Source organism: Myxine glutinosa, chromosome 2 (assembly GCF_964187855.1).
Source record: "Myxine glutinosa chromosome 2, kmMyxGlut1.1, whole genome shotgun sequence".
NCBI lineage: Eukaryota > Metazoa > Chordata > Myxini > Myxiniformes > Myxinidae > Myxine > Myxine glutinosa.
The window spans coordinates 35,221,703-35,245,991 of record NC_136262.1 but is presented as its reverse complement, the minus strand read 5'-3'; the positions used below and the strand labels follow the sequence as shown (position 1 = coordinate 35,245,991).

Genomic DNA, 24,289 nt, shown 5'->3' with positions numbered 1-24,289 from the left:
ATCAATGATCTGCCTAATTGTATTATTTTTCCATTAAGCATTTATTATGAATTTATTATTTATTTCGTAAACATTTATTATTTCAATTAAGCATTTTCTCATGGCTGCTTATTTCGTGCTTATTTCGTCTCATGGCTTATATTTGGGCTGGGGGTCTGGCCTATCTATCTCTTATTGACAGAATCCAGCAACGTGCTGCCATTCTGGTGGGACAGCAGTTGGCATCATCCCTGGAACCTCTCTCAGTCAACCGCTCTGTTGCTTCCTTGTGCCTTTTCTACAGACATTACCACGGAATGTGCTCTGAGGGTCAATCACAGGTTGTTCCTTCCACCTGAGCATACTTTGTCGCTCGACACGTTTGGCAGTTTCTTCCCATCCTTACACTGTATCTGGCTCAAAGAGTAAATAAGTATCCCTCTCGTGTTTCTCCCCACACGGCATCACTCTGGAACAATTTACCTGCATCCTGCTTTCCCGCTAGCCTGGTGTTGGCTTAGCGGTTAGGGTACTGGCTTGGGATCCTAGGATCATAGGTTCCAATCCCGCTCATCGCTAAATTAACTCAGCCTGTCATCCTTCCGAGGTCGGCAAATTGAGTACCAGTTCACTGGTTATTCCCTGTGTGTCGCAAGAGGTGACTAACAGGGTTGGTGGCAGGAAGGGCATCCGGCTGTAAAACATTGCTTCAAAAATGGGACCAAGGTGCCCGAAAAAGGCCAACACCTGCTCTGCGGGAAAAAATGGCCTTTAAAGGTGGTTCTTTCTTTTTCTTTCTGCTTTCCCATCTATCCCAACCGACCTCAATTAAAGAGAAATGTCAATAGATTCCTCCTTTCTGTCTGATATATATCCTTTCTGTCATCATAACGGCCCACCATTGAGTTGCCAATGGCCACACAATAATCATGCGATGTAGTGGCTTGTCGAGTATTCCGTGGTCTCGCTAATGGAGGAGGTGTGCCTGTGCTGATTCAGATGCCTGCCTTCAGATGGAGGTAGGCCTACCATCTGTAGTCATGGGAACTGCACCCAAGAAGTTCTGTGTCCTGCCATATTTCAATTGTTGTTATGCCAATATAAATTAAAATGGAATCTTATTTCGTTAATATTAACTTTGAATAACGTTATTATTAATTAGCAGGTACCCTTGGAAATTCAAAGTAGTGCAAAATGTGATTCCAACAATATTATGCAAAGAACAGTTAGATATCATGTGACTTTAATATTGTCTCGCTATGTGCTCCCTCATATGTGCTCTCGCTATGTGCTCCCAGGACTTCCGTTTCCGGTCTTGCTGGCGAGGGTTCGTTTATTCTCAGCTCTCCATGCTATCCATCGAAATCGAAGTTAAGTAATTGTTCCCATTTGTATTTTCGTTATAACTATTTATTTTATGGTGTATATATTGTCTCCCGACGAAGATTTTCGGTGCAAATCTTTCATACCTGTATTGAAAATCGTGTTAATTCGGGTCGTGTTTTGAGGCCTTGTAGTTGTACAGTGAACACTGTACAACCTTGAGGCTTTGTTTTTCTCTCAGCGGTCCGTGTTTTTGTGATCCAATAACTTTCGTTCTCTGTTTTCCCAATCTTTTCACCCCATAGCCCTCTTCCTTGTGTAAATCACAACTCAAAAAAATCCAAAAAAAAAACATTTCCTTCTCTGTTCTCATTCGTTTATTCATTCTTATTCGTTCGGTCGTTCGTTCTTCGACCACGTGTTTCTCCCCCATTTCCCCAGATAGATTGTCAAATTTCAACTCGTTATTTTATCGTCCATGCGTTATTGTTTTGATTATAGTTACTTTTGGTTTGAATTTCCTGTAACTTGTAATTATTTAATCGTGTTCTGCTCCTCGTGTGCGGCCTTGTAGTTGTACCCCCGTCGGTGTTTGTTATCTTAATCGTGTTTTGCTTGGCTCTTAGTTTTTTTCCCTTCTACCCCGAACATAATACTCTGTCTAACGTTCTAAATCCCCACCTCCCCCCCCCCCCACCCCCAAAATCCAAACAAACAAAAAAAAAAACCAAAAACATTTATTTTCCTTTCTCTAGTGTACTGTTGACTCATCCTGTATTTTCTGTCCAGGTGTGCTGTTCGCCCCGCCCCCATTAACTCCTTGCCATCCACCGTTTGCCCTTCACGTGACTCGTGGTGGTCCCTCTCGGCTCTCCCCCCGTTGGTATTTTTGTGCACATAAGATTGTTCACGGTTCTGTTTAAATATTATTTAAATATGTATAACCTTTCCCCTTCAGTGTTTTACTCAGTGGTATTTTACAACACGCTGTTTTTCTTCCTATTTAAAAGGCTTTTCTCAATTTGCTCTCCAACTCATTCCACCTCAAAAAAATAAATTCAATATCTTATACGTCTCCCTCACTACATGGTCTAAATTCACATTCATTCCATCCCTCCTCCATCATTCTGAACCGGATTGCTAACTTGAAAATCACAACAAACCCAATTTGTTTTCAATGTTCGTCTTTCATTAATCATCCACTTTCTAAACTCCCCTCTTGCCCCTCCCATCCAAATCCCTCCCCTTGCACCTACACTCCTAAACTCCCCCCTTGCCCCGCCACTCTTAAACTCCCCCCCTACCCCTCCACTCCTGAACTCCCCCCTTGCCCTTCCACTCCTGAACTCCCCCCTTGCCCTTCCCCTCCTAAACTCCCCCCTCACTCCTCCCCTTCAAAACTCCCTCCCAACCCCTCCCATTCAAATCTCCCCCCATACCATTCCTCTCCAATTCTCCCTCCTCCCCCCTCCTCCTCAAAGCTGCCTCCTCCCCACTTCGTCTCCCTTCTATCTCATACCTCCACCCCCCCCAACCTTCTTCTTTCCTCTGCCCCCCCTCAAACAACCCCTCTCTGTGCCTCATCCCTTCACCTTCAAACCTTTCATCCTCCTCATCCTTCCCTTTCTTGGAACTCTTCTGCAATCGCTGACACACTAACAACTGCTCTCCCTACCTCCCCCTCTCATCCTTCATCTTACCCTACTTCTCCCCTCCCCTGTCCTGTACCCGATGCTCCCCCTCTCTCTTCATTAACGGTATGGACCTCAAACATCCGGGGCCTTCGCTCAAACCTGACTGATCTCTCCATACAGGTTGCTTCTGACAATCCAGACTTGATCTGCTTAACAGAGACTTTCCTCCTTCAAGATGTCTCTGATTCCTTAATATCTCTTCCTCGTTACTCCCTCCTCCGGTATGATAGACCTGAGCCTCGGCCTGGTGGTGGTGTGGCTATCTTTATCAAAAACTCTCTTCCTCACTCTCCTTGCACTGCCCTCTCTCCTCCTCACCCCCAGGAGTACCTCTGGCTACGGCTTCCTCTCCGCTCCCACCTTTTGTTCATATGTGTTCTGTACCGTCCCTGAAACAGTGATGACTCCATCTACATTTCACTGTCTGACAACATGGACCAACTTCTATCCACTCATCCCAACTCTCTCTTCCTCATATGTGGTGACTTCAATTGTCATCATGCCACCTGGTTGGGTGTGGGTTCCTCTCTCACCAGTCATGGCACCTCAGCAAAGGACTTCTGTGACTCACTGGGATTGACACAATCTGTCAATTTCCCGACCCGGATCTCAGCCAATGGAGTATCTTCTCTTCTAGACTTGCTTATGACTAACTTCCCTGCTAATGTCTGCTGCTCTTCTTCTGCTCCAATCGGTTCTTCTGATCATGTGCTTGTCAAAGTGGACATCTCTCTGGCCATTCTCAGAGAGCCTCCTCAGCGCCGACGAGTCTGGCATTTCACTCAGGCCGACTGGGACGGTCTTCAAGCAGCCATCAATCGTCTGGATTGGTCTCCCATCTCCACTGCCTCTGACATCAATTCTTCCTGGGAATTCTTCCAAAGCAAACTGATCTCTCTCATGCACAGATTTATCCCATCTCGCCTTCAGTTGTCTTACCCTTCCTCCCGTCCATGGTACACTGAATCTTGTGGTGAGGCAGTTGCCCTGAAACAACTTGCCTTTGCCTCTTGGAAGGCTAATCCAACTGAAGGAAATCTCAGTTCCTTCCACCAAGCTCGGAACAAGTGTGTGTCTACCCTCAGGAGTGCCAGGAAGCACTATCTCTCCTCACTCAAGAATGAACTCTCAAACCTGTCTCCTTCCTCCAAATCCTGGTGGCGTCTGGTCAAATCCGTTTCTGGTGTTTGTTCCCCCTCCATCCCCTCCCTTACCTCAAATGGCCACACAGTTGACATCGCACGTGACAAAGCCGAATGCCTCAACTCTGTGTTTGCCTCAAAATCCTTAGTCCCAAACCCATCTCTCTCTGTTCCCACCTTTCCCAGTCGAACCAAACTGCTCCTGGACTCTGTGACCTTGTCTCCTGACAAGGTGGAGGAGTTTTTGTCAAACCTCGACTCTGATTCTGCAACTGGACCAAATGGCATCAGCCCACGGGTCCTAAAATCCTGCTCTGCCGCTCTATCTCACCCTCTCTCTGTTCTTTTCACCCTATCTTTTGCTCAAGGTCATCTGCCAGCATCCTGGAAATCAGCAAACATTACCGCTTTACACAAAAAAGGTGCAAAAACAGATCCTTGCAACTACAGACCAATCAGCCTGCTCCCAATTATCAGCAAAGTCATGGAATCCATCATTGCTTCGGATATGAAATCTTTCCTCTTCTCCAATGGCTTGATCTCTGATCATCAATTTGGTTTCAGACCAGGTCACTCTACTCTGGACATGCTGCTTCTGCTGTCTCAACAATGGATGGAGGTCCTCAATGCCAAACAGGAAATCAGAGCTGTCTCCCTTGACATATCACGTGCCTTCGATACGGTCTGGCACCCAGCTCTGCTCACCAAACTCTCCTCCTATGGTATCCATGGAAATCTCCATGCATGGCTTGCGGACTTCCTCTCTGGTCGTAGTCAACGTGTGGCCCTGAATGGATTTCTCTCATCTCCCCTTCCCATTCAGGCTGGAGTTCCCCAAGGCAGTGTGCTGGGCCCTGTGCTTTTTCTGGTCTTTATCAATGATCTCTCCGACTCTCTGGAAAATCCTCTGTATCTCTTTGCTGATGACTCCACTCTCTGCCGCTCCATTCCTCTTCCCTCAGATCGGCAGTCTGCAGCCTCCTCACTCTCTGAAGACCTGGACAAAATCACAGACTGGTCAAACATGTGGAACATGTCTTTCAATCCTGACAAATCTCACACTCTTACTATGTCTCTCCGAAAAGATCGACTGGACAACCCTCCCATCTACTTTCTCAACAATCCTCTCCAAGAAGTTCTGTCGCTCAAGCTTTTGGGTCTCACCATCTGCCATGATCTTTCTTGGGAAAACCACATTTCCAAGCTGGCCTCCAAAGCCAGTCGCCGACTGGGCATCCTCCGTCGTGCGAAGTCCTTCCTAGGCACACCTGAGCTCCTCACCACATACAAGGCTTTCATCCGCAGCTCAATGGAATACTGTTCTCCCCTATGGGCTGGTGCTCCTGCCTCACACCTGGCTCGGCTTCACGCTGTTGAATCCAAAGCTTTCAGAATCATTGGAATCTCCCGCGATGAAGCTATCTCTGAGGGCCTTTCACTCACTCACCGCAGGCAGGTAGGTGGTCTTTCTGTCTTCTACCGACTCCTCTCCGGCCTTGCTCCCCCAGCTCTCTCTGTGCTCTGTCCCCCAAATATTCCTCCAGGTCGCACAAGATCTGCCAGCCACCCTCTGATGGTTAAACTGCCGAAATCTCGGCTCTCTGCTCACCTTCACTCTTTCATTCCTCTTTTCTCCCGCCTCTGGAACAAACTCCGACACTCACTTCAATCACACTCCTCCCTCCAGGTCTTCAAAACAGCTGTTCACCACCATCTCTTATCTTCCCCCATCCAAAACCTTGATCTTTTCTACCCCCACTAATTCACCCCAGATCCACCTTGTTTGAAATTCCAACTTCTTTCCTGGAAGTCTTGGCAGTGTCCATATGTTTTATACCTCTCCCACCGCCCCCCCCCCCCCTTCCCATGCCTCCCCCCCAAAGCCCTCTCCCTCCCACAGTTCTCTCGATGTCTCCATGTCTCTCGGTCCCTGCTCTCAAATGTTGTGTTTGTGTCCTTCCCCCTCTCTCCCCATCTTGTCTACCGCTCCCGATGTTATTTGTTTTGTGTGTCTGTTTGTCTTTCTGTGTGATTAATGTTCGCTCTTTCACGAGCCTCGATCTTGTATACAAAAAAAAAAAAAAAAAAAAAAAAATCCCTAAAGATGTTGCTTGATTAAATAAATCCCCCCCCACCCCAAATTGATTCAATCAAGCCCCCCTTCCCTACCCCAAATAATTAATATTTCCTCTCCCCTTTCCCAACCCCAAGACCTCAACTCCCCTCGCCCAACAAAATAATTAAATTAAATGATGAACCAAATGGCCTCCTGTGCCAAAGTTCCTTGTGTGTCCTTGTGTAACGTTGATAAGAACAGGAAGCAAGAGGGAGGGGAGGACAGAGAGTTGGTGGTGGGGCAGAGAGTTGGGATAGGGATGCAGAGAGTTGGGAGACGGAAGTTGAATGCTCGAATGGGGGTGGGTCGGGAACTTGAAGAAGAAAGGGGGAAGGGAGGATAGAGACAGGACATCTAGCTGGGGAGATGGGGTTGAGGCATAGGAGGTGCAGGATTGACAACTCGGAGTTGGGAGGGGGGTTGCAGACTTGAAAAAGAAATGGGAAGGGGAGATGGAAGGACAGAGTTGGGGGAGGGTTGGCAGAGAGGAGACATATAGTTTGCACAGGGGGTTGAGGACTTGGGGTTGGGTGGGGTGAGGTTAAGATTTGGAGTTTGGTAGGGTGGGGAGGTGGGTTAATGACTTGACGTTACATTTTATATTACACGGAATTTCTGTGGTTCCCTGGTAATTACATATTATTATTTATTTATTACCTCATTAAAATGGTGAAATATTTAACTCTCTTTCACATACATCCTACCCACCCCGTTATTATGCCATTACCAACTTCACCTACTCCTACCTAACCCCTCATTCGAACATCTCGCAATATTTTACAGATAGACAGACAAACAGACAGAGCTATGACAAGCACATTATTATATGGATTCTAAAATAAGTGGACTTGATAAAAAGTTGACTCGGTGGTATCAAAAAGTTCCCAATTATCAATGCTCAATTTAATCGCCAATTGAACAAGCATTCTGAGCATTGCGCTGCAATACATGTCCCCTACCAAAGTTCAAAATGCCATAACTTTGTCAAAAATGATCGAATATGCAAATTTATGCACGGTTGATGCTGGTTTTCAAACTTGATCTGAGGTATGCTGAGAAACGTGTGTCACGCCTCGCCTCGTTGATAAGCCCGCAAGGTCGCTCCGTGGAGCGGCCTGCACGTATTGCACTGTGTGAATTATATAAATTATTACCAACTCACGGTCTGAGGTACTAGCGATTCAAGATGTCCATTTTTAAAAAATATTTTCGTTTAATTAACGATATCTGCCAAACTACGTGCCCTATCGCAAATTCCAAAATGACATTTTAGTAGACTGACATGCTGAACAGATTTGTGAAGTTTCCCCTCGATTGGATCAAAAATGAGGGAGGGGCTCGGTTTTAAAGGTTCATGCTTTAAAACGTCATAACTCTGAAACCATCAGTAATTTATTATATTTTCCGGTTCACGATCAATTTATCGATGTGTATATATATGTTGCTCGGCTTGGCTCCGCCCCTCCGGAAAGCGCGCGCTGTGTTGCGCTGTTGACGTTCGTGAGACGAGGCTGAGGACGCGCAGTGCGGCTTGAGGAGAACTCGAGAATAAACAAGAGATATCCATTTTTTTAAATATTTTCGTTTAATTAACGATATCTGCCAAATCACGTGCCCTATCGCAAATTCCAAAAGAACATTTTTAGTGCTGAACAGATCTGTGAAGTTTCCCCTCGATTGGATCAAAAATGAGGGAGGAGCTCGGTTTTAAAGGTTCATGCTTAAAAACGTCATAACTCTGAAACCATGTGACACATGACGTCATGCTCGATGACTTTTTTGTTCGTCATGGGTATGCGATTCTGCCTGCAAAGTTTGGCCTCGATCTGTTCAGCCGTTGCAGAGAAAAAGGGGTTTTCGTGTTTTCACGAAAAACAATATGGCGGCCGAACCACGTGACCTGTGACGTCATAATTACCATTAAAATATTCTACAGACCGAGTCCATCATATGGTGAAAATGTTATCTCAATCGGTCCTATTATTGCAGAGAAATTGGTTTTTAAAGGAAATTAAAACTTAAAATGGCACTGAGTTAAGGATCATCAGAATTATCAGAATTACCAAAGTTCAAAGTGCCATAACTTTGGTAAAAATGATCGAAACGTCGCGAAGTTCGAACTTCGCCTGTAACTTATCATGAGGAAACCATGTGCCAAGTTTGAAATCATTAGCATTAAGCGTTTAGAAAAAAAAGTCCGGAAAACTGTTCTTTGCGTGACGGACTGACAGACTGACAGACTGACGGACGGACTGACAGACGGAGGGACGGCGTGCAAACCGATAGCCCCCTCCGGTGTTCACCGGTAGGGGACTAACAAGCATTCTGAGTATTGCCCTGCAATACATGTCCCCTACCTGCAGTCTTGTGTATTGCACTGTGTGAATTATATAATTACCAACTCACGGTCTGAGGTAACTCGGCTAAAAATTATCCGATTTGCACCAAAAGAAAGTTCATGAATGGTTGCACAGACCCCTACTTCTCACTAAAAGGGGAAAATAATGTAAATCGGAGTTAAAATAAGCCCGCAAGGTCGCTCCATGGAGCAGCCTGCATGTATTGCACTATGTGTGAATTATATAATTACCCACTCACGGTCTGAGGTAACTCGGCTAAAAATTATCCAATTTGCACCAAATACAGTTTATGAATGGTTGCACAGACCCCAACTTCTCACTAAAAGTGGAAACAGAATGTAAATTGGAGTTAAAACAAGGAATATTAACAGCTTTGACTTACTGCACTCCAAATTATAGTCCGGAAAACTGTTGGGGAAATTACCAAAGTTCAAAGTGCCATAACTTTGTCAAAAATGATCGAAACGTCGTGAAGTTCGAACTTGATCTGTAACTTATCATGAGGAAACCATGTACCAAGTTTACAAATCATTAGCATTAAGAGTTTAGAAAAAAAAGTCCGGAAAGCTGTTCTTTGCGTGACGGACTGACAGACGGAGGGACGGAGTGCAAACCTATAGTCCCCTCCGGTGTACACCGGTAGGGGACTAATAAAGCAGCGAAAACAGAACCGTTAGATACACAGTACTTCCCACAGCAGGTACAAATTCCACTGACCATTTCCTGCGAGTTGTCAGAGGATGCGGAAAGCAGGCACACATCATCGCAGGCTGAAATGCCACGCAGGCCGTGAACAAACTTTGAGGTTTTGTCGCCATTCTTTGTGTTCCAGAACATCACACGATGTTCAGCATTCTCCCTATTAGTGTACGCATACACCAAAGTGCCGCGCACATACGCCCACTATAGATGCGCACACAAAAGCAGTGAGGACAATAGGAGGATGTGGAGCAAAACATTGCAGATGACAAATATGATTCCAGCAGCAATCCTATGTGGACATCTTGACTAGTTGGAAATATCCCCCCCAAAAAACAGAAAAAGTGGCATGTTCGTTTTGATATTTCCCAAAAATATTGGCTTCAATGCTGGCACACAAACAGAATCATTCCAAAAGACATATATTGGGAAATTTAGCAATCATAAGAAGTAAAGATGGTGCGATCCATCTAAATTCTAAACTCTAATGCCTAAGTCACACATAGGCGGATATTTTGGCGACTACTGGCGACTGCCGGCGATCAAGATTTTTCGGCGACTACTGGCGATTTCGGGCGGTCAAATATGGTCAGGCGGCAGTATGGCGACTGCAGGCGGCCACATTGCGACTGCATTGCGACGACGCCCCGAGTGGGATGGCGACTGTTGAAGATCGACGACGACTGCATTGCGGATGCACGGCGGCAGCGTGGCGACAGTCTGGCGGCTAGATTACGACCGATGGCGGATCGCGGCGACTGCATTGGGGCCGGGTGGCGGTTTACTCCGACGTCCGCAAGACTGCAATAAGACCGCCGGCGATTGGAGACGATTCACACAACTTTTAAAATCTTTTTATTTCTCTATTTTACATTTCACTTTATTCACTTCAATGATGTATGACATGAAGCATAAAGATGTTTGATGTACAATAAGAAAGTTAATAAAGATGTATCATTGTAATGTAAAAATCAAACTTTTCTGCAGGGAGAGAGAATGGAAATAAAGTCCAACAAATTATTTCCACTGGTCCCAAGTCCCATAAATAAAGTTTCCAAAGGACCAAAGTCCCAAAAATAAAGTTCCCAAAAGTCCCAAGTCCAAACAATAAAGCCATATCCTTGTCGGCACCACAGGACCTCACTCCACAGAGACCCTCACACCATCCTGTCTTGCCATGGAATCGTGGTATGTCGTAATGCAGTCGCCAGGCAGTCGTATCTCTGTCGCCAGTGGCCGTAACTCGGCCGCCACTAGTCCTACTGCTGTCGTCGTCAGTCTCCCATAGCCGCAGGGGAGACGTGGCAGTTCTTCTGTAGTCGATATGCAGCCGCAACAGTGTCGGCCCGTAGTCGGGAAGATGCCGCAGGAAGGCCGTATGGCATTCGCATCTCTGCCGTGCTAGCTGGTGGGGCGATTGCGGAAGACTATGAGCGACTGGGTTGCGGCCGCTTTACGCTCTTATTACGGATACCGACGACAGCATGGCGGTTCCATCACGACAGCATGGCGGATTTTTTTCGAGTGCGACTGAGCGCGCCGTTTTTAAACATTTAAAAATATATTTGGCCCCTTTGCGGCTCTTGCCGACTGCAGCCGACCTGGGGAGGATAACCACGACTACAGGCGACCGTCCATTACGGTTTCATTACGATTGTCGGCGGGTGGTGGCGATTTTTCCAGTCACCAGTAGTCGCCGACAAATCCGCCTATGTGTGACTTAGGCATAAAGGATTAAGTGCTCACGCATGGCATTGAGCCTGGTGTTGGCTTAGCGGTCACGGTGCCGGCTTGGGATCCCAGGATCCTGGGTTCGAATCCCGGTCGATCGCTAAATTAATAATAATAATAATAATTCATTTATTTTGTATAGCGCTTTTCCAGAAGCCCAAAGGCGCTTTGACAGAGTGGAAAACATAATGCATAACAATACATGAAAACAACAATTGCAAAAAGACAAGAATCAAGAAAACAAACAGCAGCGATATACGGCATATATATAAGACAAGAATCAAAAAGACAAGACAAGAATCAATAGGGAAATATTTAAAGCAAAAGGAGGGAGAAGGAGAAGAGATAGTCAGGGGTTAAATGCTGTGGGTTGAATGTTGAATGCAGCGTTGAACAGGTGGGTCTTTAGTGATGTTTTGAATGTGGTGAGTGAGGAGGAGTCTCTGATGGTGTGAGGTAGTGAGTTCCAGAGGGTGGGAGCAGCGATGGAGAAGGCCCTGTCCCCCCAGGATCTGAATTTGGTCCGGATGGAGGGGGTCAGGAGGTTGGTACCAGCAGAGCGGAGGTTGCGGGTGGGAGTGTGTCTGGAGAGGAGGTCAGCCAGGTAGGATGGGGCCAGGTTATGGAGGGCTTTGTATGTCAAGAGGAGGATTTTGTACTGGATTCTCTGGGGGGTGGGGAGCCAGTGAAGCTTGTAAAGGACGGGGGTGATGTGGTCACGGGTCCGGGAATGAGTGAGTAGACGGGCAGCGGAGTTCTGAATGTATTGGAGTTTATTGGTGATTTTTGAGGGTGAACCATAGAGGAGGCTATTGCAGTAGTCCAGACGGGAGGTGATGAAGGCGTGGATGAGGGTTTCTGCAGCCGTGGAGGAGAGGGATGAGCGGAGACGGGCAATGTTTTTCAGGTGAAAGAAGGCTGACTTTGTGATCTGTTTAGTGTATTTGTCGAAGGAGAGGGTTTGGTCAAAGATGACGCCAAGATTCCGGATGTGAGGGGAGGTGGATACTGGGATACCGTCGATGTTGAGGGCAAAGTTATGGGTGGATTTTGTGAGCGTTTTTGGGCCAATGATGATTATTTCAGATTTATCACAGTTAAGCTTGAGGAAGTTGATTTGAAGCCAGGATTTTATTTCAGTGATGCAGTTTGTCAGGATAGAGTGGGTGTCGGTGGAGACGGACTTGGTGGAGATGAAAAGCTGGATGTCATCAGCGAAGCAGTGGAATTGGAGACCATGACGGCGGATTAAGTGACCGAGCGGGGACAGGTAAAGGATGAAGAGGAGGGGGCCAAGAACTGAACCTTGGGGGACACCTTGGGGGAGGGGAGCAGTGGGGGATTTGCAGTTATTGATGGAGATGAACTGGCATCTGTCAGAGAGGTATGATTTAATCCAAGAGAGGGCAGTGCCGGTGACGTTAAAGGTGGATTCAAGTCGGGTGAGGAGGATAGTGTGATCGATGGTGTCAAAGGCAGCGCTGAGGTCGAGGAGGACGAGAATGTTGAGGTTGCCAGCGTCAGAGGAGAGGAGAAGGTCGTTGGTGATTTTGAGGAGAGCAGTTTCAGTACTGTGGTTGGAGCGGAATCCGGATTGGAATGTTTCATACAAGTTATTGGCAGAGAGATGATGTTTGAGTTGAGTGGCTACAGCGCGTTCCAAAACTTTTGACAGAAAGGGTAGGTTGGAGATGGGTCTGAAGTTGTTTAGGGTGTCAGGGTTTAGTCCAGGTTTTTTTAGAATGGGGGTAACAGCAGCAATTTTGAGGGAAGGTGGGACGATGCCTGTAGACAGGGAGGAGTTTATTGTTGCAATGATAAGTGGAGAGAGAGCAGGGAGGGAGGCTTTGACAAAGCTGGAGGGGATGGGGTCAAGAGTGCAGGTGGCAGTTTTCATTCCTATGAGGAGTTCAGAGAGGTCAGTAGGAGAGATTGGGGAGAACCGAGACAGGGGATGGCAGGACAAGGGGGGGCAGGTGGTTGGAGGGGGAGCGGGTGCGGCGGTGGTCAAGCTGTTGTAGATGTTGTCAATTTTGCGTTGGAAGAAAGAGAGGAAGGAGATGCAGTTGTCTACTGTGAATGACTGGGTGGTGGTGTTCAGGGGGCGGAGGAGTTTGTTTATTGTCGAGAAGAGTGCTTTTGGGTTTCCGGAGCCAGAGTGGATAATTTGAGAGTAGTAGGCAGAGCGGGCGCGGGAGAGGGCATCTTTGTAGTGTTGTATGTGGTCCTTGTAGGCTTGGGAGTGAACTGTGAGACCCGTTTTATTGCGGAGTCTTTCAAGTTGGCGAGCACGAGTTTTCATCAGGTGGAGTTCAGGGGTAAACCAGGGAGCAGAATGGGTGAAAGAAACTGTTTTGGTTTTTACAGGCGCAAGCTGGTCAAGGCAGGAGGAGAGAGTGTGGTTGTAGTAGTCAGTGAGGTCGGAAGGGGTGTGGAGGTCAATGAAGGGAGAAGTGGACATTTTTTCAGAGAGGGTGGATGAGAATGAGGTAGGTGAAAGAGCGTTTAGCTTACGGAAGTTGATTGTGCGATAATGCCTTGGTGTTGGGGCGGGGATGTTGATGGTCAGAGTGATGGCTAAGTGGTCAGAGAGGGTGAGGTCGGAGCCATAGAGATGGTGCAAATTTAATCCAGTGGAGCAGACAAGGTCCAAAATGTGACCACGGATATGGGTAGGAAAGTCGACATGTTGAGTGAGGTTAAAGCAGGTGAGTAAATCAGTGAAGTCAGTGGTTATTGTGGAGTCAGTGGAGTCCATGTGGATATTGAAATCACCAAGGAGGAGGATTGAGGGGGAGAGGGAACATAGCTGGGTCAGAAAGTAGGAGAAGTCAGACAGGAATGATGGGTGTGGTTTGGGAGGGCGGTAGACGACAGCCATGACTGACTGCGTGTGACCAGAGAGTTTTAAAGCCAGGTGTTCAAATGATGGAGCAGATGAGATGGAGATGAGGTTGGTCTTGATGTCTTGACGGTGGATAACGGCAATTCCACCACCTCGGCCCTCCGAGCGTGGTTTATTGACGTAGGAATATCCACTGGGTGTGGTGAGGTTGAGTGTGTAGTAGTCCAGAGGTTGTTGCCAGGTTTCGGTGAGACAGAGAAAGTCCAGTTTGTTATCCAGGATGTATTCGTTCAGGATGAGGCATTTATTGTTGAGGGACCGGGTGTTGAACAGGGTGAGCTTGATGTTGTTTTGAACAGCAGGGATGAATTCAGGTGATTTAGCCAGGGTTCGTAGGCAAGAGGTGCGATCGTGTGGGTTGCTGTGACCAGGTGCGCTGGGACGAAGAGTGAGAGTGCGCTGAGCCGACCAGAGGACGGGGATGGAGTGACCTGATTGCGAATAAACAAACTTGCGACCGGAGCCACGGTGAATGTACCTGGGTCGTCGGAGGAGTCCATTTGATTTGATGGCAGAGATGCATGATGGGGTGGAGCGGGTATTGAGCAGAAGAAGCCTTGCGGCGGAGTACTTCAGAGCCATGCCAGGCAGGAGCGAAGGGACGAGTACGAGGCCAAGGTCGAGGAGGCAAAGCGGCAAACGCAGCGGCAAACGACTGCAGCCGCTAATCAAGACCACAGCGGCAAACAAGGCCACAAGGCCACCGGCAAACAAGGCCACGGCCACAAACAACGGGAGCGGGCCTTTCGAATTCCGTATTCCGTACCATCAAAAGCAGATTCCGTTATCCAGCCGGAGAACACGCGGCACGTGCGGGTGTGAAAAGGCAGGACAGGTGTGAGATGTCAGGTCAGAAAGGTAGAAGCGGACCCTGTACATCCATCCAGTCGGAGAAGCGGCGAATATGCAACGCCAGCGTCCTCTCGCAACCGAACCCGGAAGTCGGATAAATTAACACCCGGGGGGTTGACTCAGCCTGTCATCCTTCCGAGGTTGGCAAATTGAGTACCAGCTTGCTGGGATGAATGATCCCGGTGTGTACCCCGGTTGAGAATAGGTACACCGTATCCCTGCGCATCGTAAGAGGCGACCAAGGGTTGGCGTCAGGAAGGGCATCCGGCCATAAAATATTGCCTCAAACAGGGAACCATGATTGTCATGGGGCCCGCAAGGCTAACCCCCGCTCTAGCAGGGAAAATGGCCTTAAAACGATCATTCATATTCATATTCATTCACTGTGAAATATACACCCAATGGTAATGGTAAAGGGATGTTAAAAGAAAGACAATTCAAATGTGCAACTTGACAGGTTTGCTAAGAGTAAGGAATAAATTAGAAATTACATTAAAATGACCAATCATTATAAAAAGGCAGTTCAAGACAGACATGGCCTTTATATTGTAGAGCATGTAACAACAATTCAAATGCTGATATTTTGTGACATTATATTGTTTACACCTTGAGCAAGATCAACAGGAAGTAACATCATGGTTGTTCAAAGCATTCTGCATAAAACTAAGATGACCAGCAACATAATGGCATGCGCAGTGGGATGGAGGTGCATCATTAACTCCCTTGTGAAGAACACCAAACCTGCTGAAATGCACAGGAAACTTTTGGACAATTTAGTGACGTTTGTCTTTCATGTAGTTAACCCCCCGCTCTAGCAGGGAAAATGGCCTTTAAAATGCATGTTGTTGTTGTTGTTGTCTTTCATGTAGTTGTGCGATTATACAGTGCAGTGACGTCATGACCATGAACTGGTGCAATCTTGAGTCGATCTCATAAGCAACCAATTGCTGTCACTCATTGCAAACATGAAACGCGTTGAACAGCTAATGCTGGAGAATTGTCAGATTGCAATACACGAGAAGAAGAAGAACCACCTTTAGAGGCCATTTTTCCCCGCAGAGCAGGGGTTGGCCATTTTCGGGCACCATGGTCCCCTTTTGAAGCAATGTTTTACGGCCGGATGCCCTTCCTGCCGCCAACCCTGTTAGTCGCACCTTGCGACACACAAGGAATTACCAGTGAACTGGTACTCAATTTGCCGACCTCGAAAGGATGACAGGCTGAGTCAACCCCCCCTGGCATTAATTCAGTGATCGACCGGGATTCGAACCCAGGATCCTAGGATCCCAAGCCAGCACCCTAACCGCTAAGCCAACACCAGGTTTTGCAATACACGGAATTCAGATTGCAATACACGGAATTAGAATAATTATATATTTCATCTCTTTGGACCACTGTAAGAACAAATGGGTGGCAATAAATTTATGAATGCCGAAGGCGCCAAAGCACGTGTCCTGAAGCGTTTGCATACCCATCCCAAAGACTTCTACAAAGATAACATCAATGCACGCACATTGATGGGAGAAGTGTGTACAATAGTCGGGGAATTATAGTAAAATACAGCGGGGGAATCATTGATGTGGATGTATGGATGAATTTTATATAAATTGAAAACAGCTTGGCTAATCTCCACGAAATTCTGCATATGTGCTTGTGATCTGGGCACAAAATAATCTCCCAAGAGGCTAGGGAGACAATTTGCAATTTTCGTCTGTACACATGTAATACTGTAATAGTGCAAGTGGTTTAACCGTTGACCTTACCGGAGGGTTAGGAGTGGGTATTACTAGTACTGTACACCAAAAAATGTTCATCCAACTGCCCTGCACTGTTTGATTTTATACAATAAAGTATTCCATGCAAATGTTGTAACATCGCTCAAAATGCATTTTTGCACCCAAACAAGATCCTTTAACAGGACCAACAATAAAATCAGTGAAACAGCATGGTGATATGTTGATGCAGAAGCCTTTACAATCACTCTAAAAGTAATTTACTGGACTTTCAATAACTTTTCATCATACCTAAATCTTGTCCCTTGGTCATTTGTAAATAAATAACAGCTAGCATCCTTGTCCGTCTCGGCTACATGGACATGCGTAGACAGAGTGCATACCTTGTACTCAGGACGGACATTTGCAAAAAGCACGAGCGTGTCTAGGGCCAGAGCAATGCGACAGCCAGCTCCATCCCATGCCAAGCCCAACAGCCTCTTGCTAGCCAAGGGGAGTGTGCGCAGGTGCTGAGCACAACCACAGACAAGTGCAAGCAGATGTGTAAGCAACAACCCCATATCCTTGAGCTTCTTTGGAAACACAAATTAAGTGGACAATAAGGTTAAGAAAAGATGGTGAGAAGGTATTCAGGATAATTATGTGTGAGAGTAAAATGGGTCTTTCTAAATCATGAACAGATCAGGGTGGAAGGCAGGAGAGGCCCCATCCCAAAGCGAGTTGGGGTGGAGGGGGGACCAGTTCCAGAGCAAATTGGAGAGAGGGGGAGGGGTGAACTATTCGAGGACAAAACTTGAAGGGGGTGGGGGGAAACCCATACCAGAGCGAGTTGGAGGATCCGCACCAGAGCGAGTTGGAGGGGGACCCATACCAGAGTGAGTTGGAGGGGAAACCTTGCCGGAGGAAATTGGAAGAGGACCTGTAGTGGAGCAAGTTGGAGGGCGACAGGTCAGGAGCAAGTTGGAGGGGGGCCCATACCAGAGCTAGCTGAAGGGGGATCCATGCCGGAGCAAGTTGGAGGAGGACCTGTACTGGAGCGAGTTGGAGGGTGACAGGTCAGGAGCGAGTTGGAGGAGGACCTGTACCAGAGCGAGTTTGAGGGGGCCCTGTACCAGAGGTAGCTGAAGGGGGATCCATGCCGGAGCGAGTTGGAGGAGGACCAGACAGGAGCTAGTTGGAGGGTGACCGATCAGGAGCGACTTGGAAGGGGGACCCATACCGGAATGAGTTGGAGGGTGGGATAGGCAGAGGGGAAGAGGGGATAGGGAGGGGGAGCGAAGTGGGAGATGAGGGGAGAAGCAGGAGAGGGTGGAGGGGAAGGAGTGAGGGGGGAAGGGGGAAGAGAGGGGAAGGGGAGAGGAGAGAGATATACTGTGTAAATATTGTCACGTTTATGAGGGTAGGTAAGAGAATACCATAGGAAAGGTAGGATTGAATAGGAAATAGCATGGGCCATGTGACGTGTAGGAGCATTTCGATGTAATAAGTAGGGAAACAACGCCAGACGGAAGACGGAAGAAAGGCGAGACGGAAGCCTCTCCTCAGTGAAAGACACATGAAAGCCTGCTAGGAGTTTGCAAAAAAGCACCGAAAGGACTCTCAGACTGTGAGAAACAAGATTCTGTGGTCTGATGAAACCAAGATTGAACTGTTTGGCTTCCATCTGGCCACTCTGCCATAAAGCCCAGATCGGTGGAGTGTTGCAGTGATGGTTGTCCTTTTGGGAGTTTCTCCCATTTCCACACAGGATATGTGGAGCTCAGCCAGAGTGAACATCCGGTTCTTGGTCATCTCTCTTACCAAGGCCCTTCTCCCCGGATTGCTCAGTTTGGCCGGGTGGCCAGCTCTAGGAAGAGCCCTGGTTATTCCAAACTTCTTCCATTTAAGAATTATGGAGGCCACTGTGCTCTTGGGAACCTTCAATGCAGCAGAAATTTTTTTGTAGGCTTCCCCAGATCTGTGTCTCGACACAATCCTGTCTCTGAGCTCTGCAGGCAGTTCCTTCGACCTCGTGGCTTGGTTTTTGCTCTGATATGCATTGTCAGCTGTGAGACCTTATATAGACAGGTGCGTGCCTTTACAAATCACGTCCAATCAATTGAATTTACCACAGGTGGACTCCAATCAAGGTGTAGAAACATCTGAAAGATGATCAAGAGAAATGGGAAGCACCTCAGCTAAATTTCAAGTGTCATAGCAAAGGGTCTGAATACTTATGTAAATGTGATATTTCAGTTTTTTCTTTTTAATAAATTTGCAAAACTTTCTAAAATCCTGTTTTCTCTTTGTCATTTTGGGGGTATTGAGTGTAGATTGATGAGGGAGAAAATTGATTTAAACGATTTCAGCATAAGGCTGCAACATAACAAAATGTGAAAAAAGTGAAGGGGTCTGAATACTTTCTGAATGCACTGTATATATATATACAGTCACGTGAAAAAGTAAGTACACCCCATGTAAAGTTTTGACTTTTTCAACATATTTCAACATACAGCTATTTGATCTTCATTTCAACAATATTGATAGATAAAGGTGATATAATATAACAAATATCATGAAACATTTACATTTTGTAGTCCATTGTATAATTTAAATAAACATAAATGCAAATTTCGCATGTGGAAAAAGTAAGCACACCCCTACATTTATCACTACTTCAAATACCTAAAATTAGAATCAGGTGCACCAGCTCAGGTGCAAATGATTAGAACATCGTTAGAGAAGATCTTGGAGGAACCTGTCTTATTTAAACCTCAGACATTTAGTTTGATTTTCTCTTTGTTGTTGAAGTGTGCGGCGTCACCATGCCTAGATCAAAAGAGCTCTCTGGGGCCTTCAGAAAGAAGGTTATAGATGCCTACGAGTCTGGGAAGGCATTTAAAAAGACCTCCAAACAATTTGAAATTAATCATTCGAGTGTCCGGAAGATCATCGACAAGTGGAGAAGATTCCAAACAACTGCCAACTTGTTCAGGCCAGGCCGCTCCAGCAAGGTCAGCCCGAGAGCAGACCGCAAGATGCTGAAATAAGTCTCTAAGAACCCCAGAATGTCATCACGGGGCCTACAGGTAGCTCTTGCCACTGTTGATGTCAAAGTGCACGAGTCTACCATTAGAAAGAGGCTGCACAAATTTGATCTACATGGGAGGTGTGCCAGGAGGAAACCTTTGCTGTCCAGAAAGAACATCAGGGTAAGACTAAAGTTTGCCAATGAACACCGAGGCAAAGAGCAGCACTTCTGGAACAATGTGCTCTGGACAGATGAGTCAAAGGTAGAGCTATTTGGCCACAGTACCAGAAGGCATGTTTGGCGAAAACCAAAGACAGCATTTGACCACAAGAACCTGATACCAACTGTTAAGCATGGTGGTGGAAATATTATGGTTTGGGGCAGCTTTGCTGCATCAGGGCCTGGGCAGCTCATCATCATAGAATCCACTATGAATTATTCATTGACCCAGAGGGTGCTTGAGGATAATGTGAGACCATCTGTCGGAAAGTTGAAGCTCAACCGAAGGTGGACCTTGCAACATGACAATGACCCTAAACATACCAGTAAATCCACCAAGGAATGGCTGAAAAGAAAGAAATGGAGGGTTCTGGAATGGCCAAGTCAAAGCCCGGATCTAAATCCCATCGAGATGTTGTGGGGGGATTTGAAACGAGCTGTGCATGCAAGAAACCCCTCAAACATCAACAACACAACAACATGCATTTTAAGGCCATTTTCCCTGCTAGACCGGGGGTTAGCCTTGGTTAGCTTGGTTTGAGGGGCAAGAAACCCCTCAAACATCGCACAGCTGAAATAATTCTGCATGGAGGAGTGGGCAAAAATTTCTCCCAGTCCATGTCAGAGACTGGTAGACAGTTATAAGAAATGCCTACTTGAAGTTGTTTTTGCCAAAGGGGGCAATACCACCAATTTGAGCCAAGGGTGTACTTACTTTTTCCACATGCGAAATTTGCATTTATGTTTATTTAAATTATACAATGGACTACAAAATGTAAATGTTTCATGATATTTGTTATATTATATCACCTTTATCTATCAATATTGTTGAAATGACGATCAAATAGCTGTATGTTGAAAAAGTCCAAACATTACATGGGGTGTACTTACTTTTTCACGTGACTGTATATATATATATATATATATATAGCACACCCCTATATATATATAATCTTTTGGAGGTGGGGGGGGGGGGGATTTGACAGGCCTCTCTATTATCGGAAGGGGAGAATGGAAGGAGAGTGCTTTAACTTTTACCTGTACGAAGAGTCAAATTTACCTGTGTGAAGAGTGCTTTAACCTTAACGTTATCCAGGTAAAAACGGAAATTGTAGTACCCTCTGCCACCACCATCACGTGGCGCTCCACGGTACACATTTACATAGATAATTTACGCCCACCCCCTCTCCGGCCTCTCACACCTCCGAGAAGGGCCGCAATCGCATAGCCTATGTTACCCCCCAAACAAAGTTGTATTTGTACCCTGAGTTTGGAGCTTGTAACTTAAAAGATGTATCTGTGTATAAGTAACATAGAAATAAATAAAGAAAGAAAGCCACAGAGAGAGAGAGACAATGGTGTTGATGTGTATATAGATTTACAGCTGCGACAATGACTTGCATTTGTGATTGCCAAAAGTTCACTTCATCGTTATTCATGCTCACCTCTCCAAAGGGCGAGTAGAATTGCACTTCACTCAAACTTTGTGAAGAATTTATCTGCTGGCAGCAGGCAATCGCCAACATAGAACCGCAATGATTCCACTGTGCATCAACAATCTTCATACCAGTGTCCAGTAGTATAACATCTGTGCACGTGTGTAAATGAGGGGAAAAAACGAACTCAGAGGGACAGAAATTACTGAGAAACATATACGTCAAGGTCAAAAGTACAAGAGAGAGGAAAAAGAAGAGAAGCGCATGCCTGTGTGTGCCTGTGTGTGCACAAGGAAGAGAAATTGATAACGTCAGGATTGGTTCTCTCAATGCCACCATGCAGTATTTGTCTTCGCCTTCATGGCAGGTACAATTTCATGGATGGGTTATCGCAACACTACACCTGGGTTTTGTCACAATTTGAGCATAGCACTCCATGCCCATTTTTAACCATTTTATCCCAGTGCTGAATTTTGATTGTTTTGGATGAAATCATTCTTCTGTTTTATGTACTTATTGCCACAAAGGCAACTCAAACCAGGCAGTTCTGTCATACAGAAGTTTTTTATTTTTCTATCCATAACATGAATGTTCAGGGCATCCTTCAATGTTTTATCTTAGTTTCTCTCCATTCATTCAATGTTTTCTCAATGGCTTTTCTCATGGACAACTTTCTAACCGTCTTATTGCTGGTCTTGCTCCAAGATAAGGGAGGTGAGGGTCTGTCAGGGAGGGCTTCGATAAAGAGAAAGTATGGAGGGGTTGAGGAAATGTGGAGGAAATTCGAGGAGGAATTTACAATTGATCGAAAACAATTATTTGAAGGGTTAAAAATTCACCAATATTTTCACCATTACATCACAATGAAAGGGAATTGCAGACCATCCAAATGAATGCCATGTTAGATTTCTCACTATTTACTCAAGCAAGCTTTTCTTTTTATAGATACTGCACCAAATGAATAATGTAAATAGTTCTTCCAAACGGCCAATTCATTCTTTAAACTTTTCAAAAGGTTATGTGAACCTTAAGCGCGGAGGTGGGATTGATTAATTCTACCATTAATGTGAGGGCTTTATTATTGCTGTACTTTAATTTGAGCATCGATACTACGACAGCACAACAGGGGTAGCAATAATGTTTAAAGGTTTGCTGCAAGGTGAGAATAATTATCATTAATAATTCAAGTATTAACTTAGGGATAAAACATGAGGAAGCAAGGGAGAGAAGGGCAAGTGTGCTTCATAAGCTTCACCATTGTCATTCTCTGTGCGCATCAGCTGGCAACAACCATTATCAAGGCACACGGCTAAGGATGGGCAGTCTGGTTCAAAGTAACCCCATCGTCCATTATACCACTGCAAGCTCACAATTCTGGCTATTTCTGTCCTTCCAACCATGCACTGCAGCTCCATCTTGGCCTGTCACTCAGAGAAGGGAAGTGGGATAAAGCATAGTGGGGAACGAAGTTGGTCATTATAAGACAACAAGTGTGGCTACCTTATCATTTCAGAATGCGAGGAATGGATCTGACGGGCTGTCCATTAAGAAAGATTTGCAGCATGCCTTGTCACAAATTATTTACGAGTGACTGTTACGCAGTGTGTCATGTTCTGTGCATTATTCCTTGCTGGTATAGCTGTGACCCAATATGGAATTATTTGTTTATTGTATAGAACTTTATGTTTTTGAGGCTAGATGCCAATTGTAAGTGTAGATTGATGTAAAAATGTGATAAGCGTTAATGTTATAAATTAGAGTTCAAGCTGCATGGAAAGATTGTGAGTGTTGGGGAAATTTCTGGCTGTTTGTGAGGGTATTGAACCATCTCACATTAATGCGCAATTTCGAGAGGAATTTGGGGATAGAACCATATAATACTTGAGCAGTTTCTAGAGAGAGGGGCTTTCACCAATGTTTTTGGACCAAGCATAAAGTATATAAATCATGGCAAAGCAGTGAGATAAGAAAGTGTAGAAAAGAAGCCAGTCACCATTTACTTTGTGCAGTGCCATATCGGCGGGTTAGTGGAGCTTTTGTATTTTATCCTTTCAATAAACTCAAGTTTAGACATCGATCAATGAAAGAATCTTGCTTTGTCAGAATGTCTTAAGAAAAAGCAAAACAAACTAGAGAGTTCATGGAACACGATACCTCGCGCAGTGTTACTTCCATCATACTAAAATACACAATTTGGTGTCTGTCTGTCTGTCTGTCTCACGATTTTTGACCACAATACATTCAATCGTTGCTTATCCAATCTCAACCAAACTTTACAGGAGGACTAAGGGTCACACAATGAAGGTTGTAGCGCATTCATTTGCCCCTCCCCCAAGGGGTTTTCTCCGCGAAGGGGTTTTTTAATCACCATTGCCGCCAATGGGGTTGCGTGTTGAGGTGTATATCTGTATTAAGCAAGCTTTATCGTGGCTTTTTTCCAAGTCCACTTCTTGTAACAAAAAGAATGATAATACTAATAGCATAATATTAATGTTATTACAAAACAATATTAACACTAATAATGTCCCACCTCCCCAAGGGGTTTTTCCTCCTTGAACAAACACTGTGATAACATTTTTAAATAGCTTATCATGGCATTTTCATGTGAGCAACGGGCCACCGGCCTCTACCGGAAGTAAAAATATTATAATCTACAAACACGTTTGATTACCTTTCTAAACAGTCGCCAATGTTGTTTATAACACCAAACAAAGAAATTTGGAGGAATCCGGTCCAGACATCACTCAATGCTTATCATGTCGCCAAACGCACACGATTGTAGCTCTCGTGTAGTCTATATACCCCACAAGGATTAATAACACGATCCTTCTTGCCGCTAACGTGGAGTTCTTCCAAGGCGTTTTTTGTGGAGTTTTCCAAAGCCGCTTCTCATTGCAAAAGTAATAAGATTTAAGATAATGGCATAATATTAATGATATATTTTCCATGACCTGATCTAACGTGTTATAATGTCATGCATGTTCTGATCTAACATGTTATAATGACATGCACAGTCTGATCTTTTTGTTGATCTGATCTAACATGTTATAATGTCATGCATGTTCTGATCCTTTCAATGACCTGATCTAA

General features: G+C 45.5%; 1 protein-coding gene across 5 annotated transcripts in view; it reads right to left on the bottom strand.

Moving 5' to 3' along the window:
* WDR35 (WD repeat domain 35) overlaps positions 1–24,289 on the bottom strand; it is a 192,075-nt gene that overhangs the window by 59,924 nt on the left and 107,862 nt on the right. For 2 of the 5 annotated variants that reach the window (XM_068108360.2, XM_068108361.2), the window contains 4 exons: positions 22,455–22,620; positions 21,209–21,351; positions 16,918–17,043; positions 9,332–9,517 (listed from right to left, as the gene is read on the bottom strand). In XM_068108360.2, coding sequence (XP_067964461.2) covers positions 9,332–9,517; positions 16,918–17,043; positions 21,209–21,351; positions 22,455–22,620 — 621 coding nt within the window. The remainder of the gene's footprint in view (positions 1–9,331; positions 9,518–16,917; positions 17,044–21,208; positions 21,352–22,454; positions 22,621–24,289) is intronic. The other 3 variants (XM_068108362.2, XM_078773177.1, XM_078773176.1) reach the window with 2 other exon arrangements.